The following is a 12,856-nucleotide window of genomic DNA, read 5'->3' as shown; positions in this document are numbered from 1 at the left end:
AGTGTACAGAAGAGCAGGACATTAAAGAAATATCCTTTTCTTGTATTTATGAAGAGAACTGGATGTCTTAGAATAGGTATATGTCAAAACTGAACTAAATCTGTTACAACTATTGCATTCACAAGCACTGCATTAGAATTACAAAAAAAAAAAAAAAAAAAAGCCACAACTTGCAAGAGAAATAGGAAAAAAAAAATCAGCATCTGTAACAAGATTCATGTAATGTAGCTCATTCACCAGCCAACTCTGTAAAGAACTTGATTAGCTTGATCTCCAATGTGAGGATTACTATTAAGAATTCTACGACTGTTCTGAATCATAATTTGATTTATGTTAGAAATATTTATATGTCATCTCACACTACAGAAAACAATCTCTTCAGCAAGCAGGAAATCTCTGAGTTATCAACAAGTGCTCAAGAACTGAAGGCAGTCACTTAGACAAACAGAAAAGGAAAAAATGAAGAAAGAAAAAAAAGCTTTTATCACAGATTAATCTCACTTTATAATGACTTTTTAATTTTAAATTAAGTAATATACAATGCTAGGTCCAGTTTCGATTATAACCTTGCATTGATAACTGGTATGCAGAAGTCTGGAAATAAATTACTGATCAGTGAACTGTTGAAGAATGCAAACGTGAACTGCAGATATGATGAAGGAATCAGACGAAGAACGGCATGAAAGACATACAAATAGCATAGTTTTAAATTCCATGATGGTAGTATCTATCACTGAAGTGAAATCAAATGCTGAAAAGAAAGGTTTACATGCAGGCTTCCAAGAAAGAAATGAATATAGAGCAATGCCTATAAAATGGTGTGTGCGTGTGTGTGTATGCATGTCATATGTATAAAACTGTCTGAATAAAAATCTCTTATGCAAGAAAAGACATGTTTTATAAATCAAGCATTTTTGCCATTCAGAAAATTTAAGTGACAGTTAACATAAAACAATTTTTTCACTTTTTGGATTTCCTAGAGAAGTTGCATGTAAACAAGCAATAGCCTTATCTTTAATAGGAAAATGATTACAGTTACATTTCACTAAGTTTTTCAATGGCCACATTCATTTAACATTTCCTGACTTGAAAGAGAGCAGGAAAAAGACAGAAAAACTTGCGGATAAATATTAAATTGTATTCTTTTGCCAGTGGGGAAGGAGAATTTAAGATATTTATTCAAGGATAAACCCATTTTTTTCTTCATGGATTTTTATTTCCCATGGAAAATTACCCTCTATTTTACTATTTTGGTTTCATATCAGCTGCTAAACTGCAAAATGTCTCTATCAAAATATTATTTTTTAGTTCCCTTCTGAATTCTGCTTGTCTACTGCAGTGCACTGAATAGTATTATATAACAGCTTATTATAAAAGAGATGTTATAACCACCATAAATCAGGATTTTACATAAACAACGTAATGAAATTAGGCGATATAAAATGTAAGCTTGTACAACAAACTTTCTCCCCCTTTGAAGAATAGAGGAACTTCTAAAAGAAGATAAAAAAAATCTAAAGTATAATATCCGCTGCTGGAACACACAGGTAGCATGTACACACCTGTTCAGGATTAGAACAAAATGTTCAGAAAGGATTGGGCTGGATTTTTCTCCTACTTGAGTCAATCACAACATTGCCTAAGAGTTTAACGGGTGTTGAATCAAGCCCTTGGCCTTAATATCTCGAGAGAAAAATAAATTCAAATTAGCACCCTGATTTTGAAATCCCTGGGCACTTACATATATTTTCATTGACTACGATACGGATGCTGGCTATTCTCCTCCACCTTTTTACTCTGGGTGATGATAAATCATTCTCTGTTTTTAATTGAAAAACATTCAAAAAGGAGGGGGGGAAAAAGGTATTTTCTATTTTCCAAGAAGGAAGGATATAGCATGGTAAAGGAAGTAAGACATCCAGCACAGGAATCCTTCATACGCCAAGAATCATATTCTTGATTTATAACAGAAGAAAGGCTCAGCAGTATAACACTTCCATCTCATCTCCCTCATAAATCTGGTTATATGTATAGTCTTTCTGAATTAAACTATCCATCATAATTGCAAGTTTACATTAAAGAAAAATGCTTTATATTTTTCATTTAGTTATCATATTAGACCTTGCATGCAGAAAAACTGAGATTTTAAAGGTGAGTCTGAATTATGAATTTCAAATGTCCTTCTCAGATACAAATAGATAGTATAGAGTACTGAAGTGCTGAAAAATGATAAGCACTGCACTATTCTAAACACAGCATACATACAAAAGCTCATGGCAAGGGCCAGAGTTCATTACTAATCCTGCTTCATTCAAGTCTTATTACTAGATAGGCCAGTGGGTAACATGACTTTGCAGATTTTGAAGAAAAACAAGTCCTTGCTCCCTCTCCCCCCCCCCCCCCAGCCAAAAACTAGGAAGGAGTTAAAGATTAAGTTTTATATCTGTATCTGAATTTCCTGAATTCAGGTGTTTTGAACAAGATACTTAATAGTGTTGCATTTCTAAAGCATATTCCTAATTTGTTTCCTTTTCATATTTCAAAGGGAGAAATATCAAAATTTCTATGTGCATGAATTCTAATTGATTTGAAAAGACTACTCAGATTAAAGAGAAAACTAAGCCTAAAATAATTTTTAAATAATTTATTCTTTCTTAACTTAATTATGGGAGAAGAGCTGTACACCAAGCCTTTAGACTAATGAGTGAACATGTTCAGATATATTGCTTAATAAATAACGTAATAAATAGTGCAAATGCAAATAAAATGTTGATAAAATATTTCCATAGTATTGTTACTGAGATTTTTTTTTCCAACGTGTGCCATTTTCCTCATAACTTTGACTTTTGTTTAGAATTAAACGGCATTTGTCATTTCTCCTGTTGTAGCTTTCTAAGGGTCAGATGGGAGACAAGCGTGACTTAGGGAACCAGGACTCCTGCTCAGAGTTCCATTACCACATCAACCATCCATTTGGTTAGATTACCTATGAGCAAGTTACTCACTTCCCTGTGATTCATATTTTCCGTCTACAAATGAGGATAATGATTTTAACCTCCTTTGCAGAACACTAACTACTGAAGAAAATGGACTTTCTATGAAACAGACTTATTATCTTTCCTTCTTACGAAGTAATTGGTGTGCTGCCTTACATAAAACTGACTTCATTCTCATGAGAACATGAATAAAGACTTAAACATCTTCGATATTCAGCTCTTCCAAATCTTAACTTCAAAACCCTATCTGGACCACTGAGATGTGAACATTCTTAAGCATGCAGCCCAAGGAAAGAAAAAAAAAAAAACTCAGCTAAAGTCAAAGCACTTTTCTAAGACATTTTTATGTTCACTCATTTTATCCGAGACAGACTCTTAGCCCAAGTGATCTTCAAAACAGGATTTAGCTGTCACGCTGCATAGGCTCAGAAGGAATACTGGTTTTCTCTGGCCCTTTATCACTAAAATTTCTTCTTTTGACTTCTCAGATTTTTCTTCTCATGAACACTGAAATATCGTAGCCCTTATACATCTCAGCAGTAATGCATACTAACCCTCTTGGTTTTTACTACAGCTGTACTGAAAAGGTGTGAAGTAATGTTTCAACCTGTGCCTTTTTATTAGACCCCTGCGACATAAAGCCCTCTAGAGAGAGGAAGTCTAATTTTAGACCTCAGGCTATCACAGATGCATACTGCCCAGTATTGCGCTAAGTAGGTTATAATATAGGTTGGTGCATTTTACTGTACATATATTACAGTACATTTATCTTCACATGTAAGATATTCCTTCCTCAAGTGTATCTGAGTGATCATGCCAATTCAGTAAAAAAGGTGAAACACAGATAACATTGTGAAGAACCCTGCATGTTTGAAGTGAGAAAGCAGAGTAACTAGTGACCAACAATATGAAAGAAGTTGATGGCATGAGTCCAAATCTTAAAGGACAGGTGTCTAATCATATGATTTAAACACATACACATGCAGAGTATTAATTGGCACCCAAGTTGGCAATTTCAGAAGACAGGCCAAGAATTTAATAGACCATAGGAAATAAACTAACTTCATGCTTAGAAACGACTCCTACAGAACATGATTGAAATACAGTGTGCTAATGACAGGTAGTAGTATCGTATTAATTGCATTTGTTCTACAACAACACCCCCCCCAGCTTTTGTCCCCCAAATCTTCAGACAGAGAAGAGCACTAGTAAGTACGGCACCAGTCTGGGGTTTGAGAAACCCCTTCCTCTGTTTGCCAAAAAACTTCTCGTATGACCTTAGGAAAGTCATTTTCCAGAAAGTTCAGATTCCTACCCCAGTCAATGAAATGCCTAGTCAATCCATGAAAATTAAGCTCCTGAGCACTTTGGAAATCCCACTACTTGCCATTCTCCACCAAAAGCAGATGACAGTCCTTTCCTAGTTCACAAATATTAAGGTAGGTAAGTAGGTAGATAATTATGAGGATTTCAGGTGCGACCTTAATGGGAACAATATGAATCCCTTACATATAAGCATTCAGTACATTCAAGCACTTTTCAAGCTGTGATTAAATCACTATTAAGAAAGTATATTCTGTAAAAAAGGGAACCAGATTCTTATTTCAAAACTTAATAATGCATTTTATGGTAGCTACAACAGCTCAGTTCAGAATTCTTCCTAAATGGTTGTATGGGATAAATCTATGACACAGTAATAGATTTTCATCCTGCATGTTTTCCTTCCCAGCTAATAATTCACCATGACTTTGACAGTCAGCTTGATTAACAATGGACTACTGTAGAATAGCTACTTCTATGCCATAGGACTATTTGCTGGTGACGAGAAGGCAGGCACAGAACAGTGAAAAGATGTTTTGCAAGCAGAACATGTTGCTGACGAAAACTGGTGAGGGATAAGTTTCATTTTGCAATGTGAATCATCTACTAAATATTTCCAGAAACAAATACAATGCTTTTGAAAACAAATATGATGCTGCATGGTGTTAGGCGACATACTGAAAAAAACAGCCCAGCATTCTGCCATGTTATCAGCCAGAGTGTTTTCCTTTAATTTAGATAGAATTGATTACAGAACACCAGAACGATTGAAAAACTGAGAAGGCACTCCCTCAGACATTTCCTCTAGCCATTCAAGATGAAACAAGATTTACTCTCATCTTTTCATAAGATTCGTTGCGAAATACTAATAGAAAGAGTGAAATTTTTATATCAAAATCACTTTCTTGTCATCACTGAGGTCAAAGGGCACAGACAGTAGGGTTCAGCACAAAAATTACCGGAAAAATGTATTATATGTATCCCAAAAATTAGAGTAGTTTCTTTAGATATTTCTATTTAATTACCTATTTGAAACTAGCATTTAAAAAATTGTTCATGCAAATTATTCCCAAAGCACTGCAACAATATATTAAATTGGAAGACCTGTGTGTTTGAGGTTTCAGTTCAAGCTGTTAATCATGAGTAGACCAAATCTGTCAGCTTTCATTAATTCATATGTAATTTCCACTTAAGACACAGAAGTCCATCAATCACATCAGATTCTTGAATAATTTGAAATTATTTTAAAAGTATGGAATAAATTTTTTTCCTATTTTAATCAAATAGAAATAATAAAGAATTTACCCAGCTAAGAACTAATGTCAAGTCTGATAATAGTTCCAATGTTTGTATCTGAGATAGACTACTTTTAAAATTGAGAGAAAGAATAAAGAGGAAAAACATGACAATAACAGCACTGGATGCTTCTAAAATAAAATAGATTTCAGTTGATGTGCAACTACATGATTATATTCCCACCATCAGTCAAATCTAGCCCCTTCTGCAGATGTTTATTCTTTTCTCTCCTGTTTGGGTTATTATGGTTCATTATGTTGAGGGACTAAACTGATTGAAATGTTCACCGAGATGACTGCTGCAGTAAAATGCGTAAAAAAAAATGTAATGCAGGGAGGGCAGGAGGAGAGGGAGCTTTTTATAACTCAGTAGCACCGATTGCTGCATCAGAAACAGTGCAAAAGAATGGGTGGGGAGGAGGCTAAATACATGGCTTTTTAAGACAACAATAAATCATACGCCATATATAGGCCAAAAATGAAAGAGGCTCTGTGTTCAGATGTAAACTTCTGGCAAGACCTGGTTTGTTGTCAGGTTCCCAGACACAAAATAGACACTCTGTTCACTTAGCATGAAGCCTTGCAAGAAGCAGGGAGCTCCGGAGACTCTTGGCTCATCTCGAGTCTCATTAGGTCTGCATATTAATGACTTGCAGCAATATAAAGGGGCCCTGTAGCGGCCTCCTCTTCCCCTGGCGCCTGGGTTTCCCATCGTTAAGGGGACAGTGACTATAGCAGCAAGAAAATAGAGGATGTTAACAGAGCAAGTGGGCAAGACAGCTCTGGTATGACAGTACTGAGCCCCTTCCCCTGATATCTTTTAAGATGGGATCAGGGGAAGAAAGGATGGAGAACTGGAGACACTCAGGCATCATTTTGTACAATATTCTCATAGCAAATCCCTCTACATGACTGAGCACAGGAACAAGGGGCAAGAAATCACTGTATTGAATCAAGACATACCAACCATCAGAGACTGTGGTAGGGAAGAACACAAAAGCATTTCTGGCTAAAATGTAGCATGAGGGTGAGAAGGACTTGTAACGCACAGATGCTAAACAAATGTCCCTTGCAAAAGAAAACTGACAGTATGAGAGCAAAGACAGCAAGCCGCACACACAGGAATAACACTTCTATATGATTCAAATCATGATATCATGATTTTAAAGTAAAGCTTTTAAATATATTTCTTTCCTTTGTTACGACTGAAAGAAATGTACTTAAGAATCCCTCACCCTCATTAGCATGGAGATCACTTATACTATATGGTCCCCTAATTTGAATTAAAAAACAATCCTCAGAAAAATGCTAAGGTATTAAACATTCAAAGCACCCAATGTGTCTCCACTGATCCCCAGCAAAAATCCTCACAGTCTGGCTGTCATTCAGCCACGGGGTTCTTTCTTTCCCTTGGGAACTCCCCCTTCACTTCACACTGCCATGCCAGCCAAAGTCCCTACTGAACAAACTTGCCTAATGCTTTGAAATCCTGCAGATCTGCTGTTGAAAAAACTGCACAGTAAAACATACCACGAACTTTGTTTTACTGTGCAGGAAGTTTTGCTACAGCCAATGATGCAGAATAACATACTAAAAACTCCCAAACCAAAAGAATAAAATAAACTCTGTCCCTTGAAAAGGGTTCAAAATCATCTTCTTGCACAGGTTACTGTAGCAGTAAGCTGACCTAAAACCAACCCTCCATAGAACACGCTCACATTATTTTATGCCACTGTTGTATTATATTCCTATATGTGACTTCTCTTTCTAGTCCCCTTACTTAAAGATCTACTATTTCCATTCTTTTATCAGACTTACCAGAGGATTGACCTCGATTAGTGGCATCATGATCACTGTCTCCTTGCTCACTGTCTCCATGACCACTGTCCTTAGAGCTTACTATGTCTGCTTCCTGGAATGCAGAACTAGACACAGAAACATCTTTACATTAGAATAAACATGAAAGAGGAACTCATAAAACATTCTTCTGCCATCACATGGCCAAACATGGTGCTGCATTCCCCCACTCCTGCATGTTGCACTGCTTCTGCAGAGCCACTCTGTCCATCATAAACAAAACTTGTATTTTCAGACATTAGTGATCCAGCTGAAGCAGGCGGTAGCCATTATTACTCTGCCTGGATTTCATGTAATTGTTATGAATAATTTGGTAGCACTTACTTAAGCTGGACAGCTAAACTTTCACTCAGAGAGGTCAATATTATCTGGCAGAGGCTACAGAAGGATTCCTAAGTATATTAAAGCATGTTTTAGACTAATACAAAATGAGATTTTGCTCTCTTGTCAGGTGACTTTGAAACAGATTCAGAAAAGTCATAATTCAGAAAAGTGTTTTATTTAATATGTCTACATACATTCATTTTCCCCATTGCTTCGCTACTATTTTATGCCTGCAGTAAACATATTTTTGCATCCCATTCACACTTGCTAAAGCACACGTTAGCAAAACAAGAGTAAGGAGCTCATACCTGTTTACCCGTCGGGGTCTATCAACTAGATAACTGAGCTCGGCACGCTGATGTTTTGTCTGTAAAAAAGAAAATTTGGGGAAACATTTGAATTCTTGATATTTTTGTACCCAGCACCTGAAAATACACTAGAGCAAGCTCACCAGATTGACTATAAATGGGAATGTTTAGTTACAACTAGGCCTACGCAACCTTTTTCTAGGACTTGAGAAAAAAAAAACAAATCAAAAAACACTATCTACTCTTATTCACACATATGTGAAAGCATCAGGGATTTATTCTGAGTTCTCTGCGATGAGATTCTGACACTTTTTTTCCCCTCACAGTGCATACTGTCAAACATCACAAGGACACCCAAAAAAGTCAACAAAACTATTTCTGGAGTTGCCATACTACTGACTCAGAAAAACTTGGTGTACTCTGGTGTTCAATCTGTTCTTAATTTCAGTGTATAAAATGGGGGAGACAGTATGGTTATGGCGCCCTAAGGAAAAAAATACACTGAGATACACTCTAGCCCTCAAAAAGGCAAGAGAAGATAGAGTTTTACATACAATTTGAGGAAAGGTCAACATGACAAGCCAGTATCAAAAAGCTTACTTTAAAACTTAAACTGCTTTAGAAAATACCATTCAAAACACCTCGGCCAAACCGGGCAGTCTTCAGGTTTCAGTATTCAACATAAAGAGAGAATGTGTTTTTTTCATTAGTACATAAGCAGAGAGGTACCGAGAGCATGTATTGCTAACACAGTAGAAAATGATTAACAGGGGGGTATTATGACACGGCATACATATGGTTTGATAAGAATTCTCTACACACTAGATAAACATGTTGTCTCAGTATTGTGTTAACAAGAGGGGACATTAAGTCTTTGCATATAATTTCATGGAAATTCTTGATGTTTTTCTTTGCGAACTCAGCTTTGGGTTATAAAGAGCTGTTCAGATAGAGTAAAGAAAAGTCAATTAATAAACTCTAATTCACAAATTAATTAAAGTTCCTGCTAACTGTAGAGATTTTCACAGTCCCGGAGGGGGGGTTCCCCCAAAGCCTGTTTTCACAAGCAAAGATTTCAGGAAGAAAAGAAACACACAGGCTTAAAATTTTGCCTCGGAAGACCCTGTGGTTATTCTCCACGTCCTTTCATTACTGTGAACTGCTGCCGTTCCGCGACACGCAGCACCCCGCCCCGCGGCACACGGCCGCGGAGGGTCCCTGCGCCCCGGCGCTGCTCGGCGGGGGAAAGGTGCAGCGCGGCGCCGGCTGCGTTCAAGCGCGCACGGCGTGAGCGCGGGGCTGCCGCGGCTGCCGAGCCGCTACCCGGCGCCTCGCACGGAAGGGCGGCGGCGGCTCCCGGGAAGGGGCAGCGGCGTGGGGGCTACCCTGCCCGCCGCACCTACCTCCCCCCTCCCGCCTCGGCAGGCGGTTAGAAACACGCAAAGAAACGCGGGGGCAGAAGCAGTTTAAAAATAGAGGCAGTGCCGGCCCGGGTGCGCAGCGGGGCCGGGGAGAGCCCGCGGCGCAGCTGTGACAGGAAGGGCAGCGGCCGGGCCGGGCCGGGGCGCGGCCAACGGCCGCCTAACGGTCGCCAACGGCCGCCGCGCGCGGAGGCGGGGGAGGGGGGCGCCCGGAGCTTACCTCGCTGGACAAAATGCTGCCGTTGGAGATGATGTCGGGCTGCTGGTCGGCGTAGCCGGTCACGATGGCCCCGCAGGGGTTGTGCTCGGTGTCGGTGCTGCGGGAGGGGCTGCAGGGCTTGAGGAACATCAGGTCGGTCTTGGCGGACTCGGGCGTGAGGCAGACCTGGTAGCAGTAGTTCTGGTTGTGGTGGTGGGAGCCGAAGCTGCCCGACTCCTCCACGGGCACCTGCGCCGGGTTGCTGGGCACGTTGGAGCTCTGCACCAGCATGATGTCCGACTTGCTGAGCTTCTTCTTGCGGGCCCGCGCCTGGCGGCTGCAGCAGGGGCAACAACAGCAACAGCCCAGGCAGCAGTCGCTGGCCAGGCAGGTGTAGATGTTGAGCTTCTTCTCCTTCTGGCAGCGCACGGCCAGCACGATCATGGCCAGCAGGAAGATGAAGGACACGGAGCCCAGGGCGATGATGAGGATGAGGGTGAGGTCGAGCGAGGTCTCCCCCCCGGAGCGGCTGGGGCGATGCTCGCCGCCGCCGCCGCTGCCGCCTCCGCCGCCGCCGCCCCCCGCACCCGCCCCCGCGCCCAGGCCGCCGCCGCCGCCGGGCCGCTCGGCCGCGCCGTCCACCAGCACCACCTGGATGGCGGCGGTGGAGGAGAGCGGCGGCTGCCCATGGTCGCGCACCTCGATGACCAGCTCGTAGGGGCGCTGCGGGTCGCGCTTGGCCGGCACCCTGCGCGCCGTGCGCAGCTCGCCGGTGCGCCAGTCCATGCGGAAGAGGCTGGCCTCGTTGCCGCGGGCGATGCTGTAGGTGAGGCGCGCGTTCTCGCCGTCGTCGGCGTCCACGGCCGCCACGCGGCTCACCAGGTAGCCCGGCTCGGCGCCCCGCGGCAGCGCCTCCCGCGCCGGCGTGCCGTTGCGACCGGGCAGCGGGCTGACGATGGCCGGCGCGTTGTCGTTCTGGTCCACCACGACGATGTTGACGGTGGCATTGGCAGCCAGCGGCTGCGGCTCCTCGCCGGCGTCGCGGGCCTCCACCTGGAAGCTGAACTCCTTGAGCTGCTCGTAGTCGAAGGAGCGGAGGGCATAGAGGAAGCCGTTCTCGGAGTTGATGGAGACGTAGGTGAAGACGGACATGCCCTGGATCTGGCTCTCCAGGATGGAGTAGGCGAGCTGGGCGTTGGCGCCCTGGTCCCGGTCGGTGGCGCTGACGGCGTAGATGTAGGCGCCGGGCACGTTGTTCTCGCTCACGTAGACCTGGTAGACGGACTGGCTGAAGCGCGGCGCGTTGTCGTTCACGTCGCTCACCCGCACCTGGATGGACTTGCTGGTGCTGAGCGGCGGCTCGCCGCGGTCCCGCGCCACCACGGTGAGCGTGTAGGCGTCGCCGCCGGGCTGCTCGCGGTCCAGCGGCCCCTCGGTGACGATGGTGTAGTAGTTCTTGAAGGAGCTCTTGAGGCGGAAGGGCGCGTCGCCCTGCAGCAGCTCGCACTGCACCTGCCCGTTCTCCTCCGAGTCGCGGTCCGAGACGCTGAAAAGGGCCACCACGGTGCCCGGCGCCGCCGCCTCGCTCACCGCCTCCTTCACGGTGGAGAAGCTGATCTCGGGCGCGTTGTCGTTGGCGTCCAGCACCCGCACCAGCACCTTGCAGTGCGCCGGCACGGCGTTAGGCCCCAGGTCCTTGGCTTGCACGTACACCTGGTACACGCTGCTCTCCTCGTAGTCCAGCTCGCCGCTCACCTCCAGCCGCCCCGTGCGCGGCGCGATGCCGAAGAGCTCCCGGGCGCGGGCCGAGATGTGGCTGCTGAAGGAGTAGATGACCTCGCCGTTTTGGCCCTCGTCGGGGTCCGTGGCGTTGAGCTGCAGCACCAGGGTGCCGGGCGGCGAGTTCTCCGGCAGCGACACGGTGTAGACGGGCTGTTCGAAGGCGGGGACGTTGTCGTTGGAGTCCAGCACCCTGATGGTGAGCAGGGCGGTGCCGGTGCGCTGCTGGGGCTGTCCCCCGTCCACCGCGGTCAGCACGTAGCGGTGCACCGCCTGCTGCTCCCGGTCCAGCGGCTTGTCGAGCACCAGCTCGGCGAAGCGGTTGCCGTCGCCCTGCGTCTGCACGTCGAGGGAGAAGTAGCTGTTGGGGGTGATCTCGTAGGTGCGCAGCGAGTTGGTGCCCACGTCGGGGTCGAAGGCGCTCTCCAGCGGGAAGCGGGTGCCCGGCGTGGCGCTCTCCGAGATCTCCACCGTGAGGTCGGGCTCCGGGAAGGAGGGCGGGTTGTCGTTGATGTCCAGCACCTCGATCTCCACCCGGAACAGCTCCAGGGGGTTCTCCAGAAAGACCTCCAGGTGCAGCAGGCAGGAGGGGCTCTGCTTGCAGATCTGCTCCCGGTCGATCTTCTCGTTCACGTACAGCACCCCGGTCTCCAGGTTGAGCTCCAGGTAAGGGCTGCGGGAGTTGGGCACCGTCTGGAAGCGGCGAGCCGAAAGTTTTGTAATGTCCAAGCCCAGGTCCTCGGCGATATTCCCCACGAACGTGCCATGCTCCTGCTCTTCCTGCACGGTGTAATGGAGCTGGCAAAGGGCCCCCTCCACCATCCAGAGCAAGGCAAAGAGGAAGAGCACAATCATCTCCAAATGGGGAAAGAGATTCCCCCCTCCCCAACGCCACCTCTTCCTCCTCTTCCAAAAGCCACCACCTCCTCCTCCTCCTCCGAAAATACACAGTACAGTGTGTGTGTGTGTGTGTGCGTGCGTGTATGTGCGGCTGCGAGTGTGCGGATAGAGAGGGATCGGGGGAGGGGGGAGGAGAAGGGGTTTTGATTGGGGGGGTGCTAGATATTATTTCTTCTGATTCATATTAGGATTTTTTTTCCTCCCCCATCTCCCTCCTTTTTGTTACGAGTATTATTGTTTCACACGCTGACCAAATGAAGAAGACAGGCGTCTCCACTTCATCTGTGATCTTCGAAATAAATGGCCAACTAATAATAGCTATTAGCTGGATGTATCTATAGATACACAGTAGCCCGCTTTTATTTATTCCGAGAGTCTTGGCACTGCACCGCGGCAGCAGCAGTGGCGGCGGAGGCAGCAGCGGCAGCAAATCCCAAGGAGGAAATTTTTATATTTC

General features: G+C 44.8%; 1 protein-coding gene across 4 annotated transcripts in view; it reads right to left on the bottom strand.

Annotated features, from left to right (window-relative positions):
- PCDH10 (protocadherin 10) overlaps positions 1 to 12,452 on the bottom strand; it is a 31,951-nt gene extending 19,499 nt beyond the window's left edge. For all 4 annotated transcript variants that reach the window (XM_067297732.1, XM_067297734.1, XM_067297733.1 and 1 more), the window contains exons 1-3: positions 9,742 to 12,452; positions 8,101 to 8,159; positions 7,430 to 7,536 (exon numbers count right to left, since the gene is read on the bottom strand). In XM_067297732.1, coding sequence (XP_067153833.1) covers positions 7,430 to 7,536; positions 8,101 to 8,159; positions 9,742 to 12,354 — 2,779 coding nt within the window. In that variant the 5' untranslated portion in view covers positions 12,355 to 12,452. The remainder of the gene's footprint in view (positions 1 to 7,429; positions 7,537 to 8,100; positions 8,160 to 9,741) is intronic.
- Between the last annotated feature and the right edge of the window lie 404 nt (positions 12,453 to 12,856).

The sequence above is a fragment of the Apteryx mantelli genome, chromosome 5, assembly GCF_036417845.1.
Source record: "Apteryx mantelli isolate bAptMan1 chromosome 5, bAptMan1.hap1, whole genome shotgun sequence".
Classification (NCBI taxonomy): Eukaryota; Metazoa; Chordata; class Aves; order Apterygiformes; family Apterygidae; genus Apteryx; species Apteryx mantelli.
The sequence above is the reverse complement of the archived record's forward strand: the minus strand, read 5'-3'. Positions and strand labels throughout refer to the sequence as shown.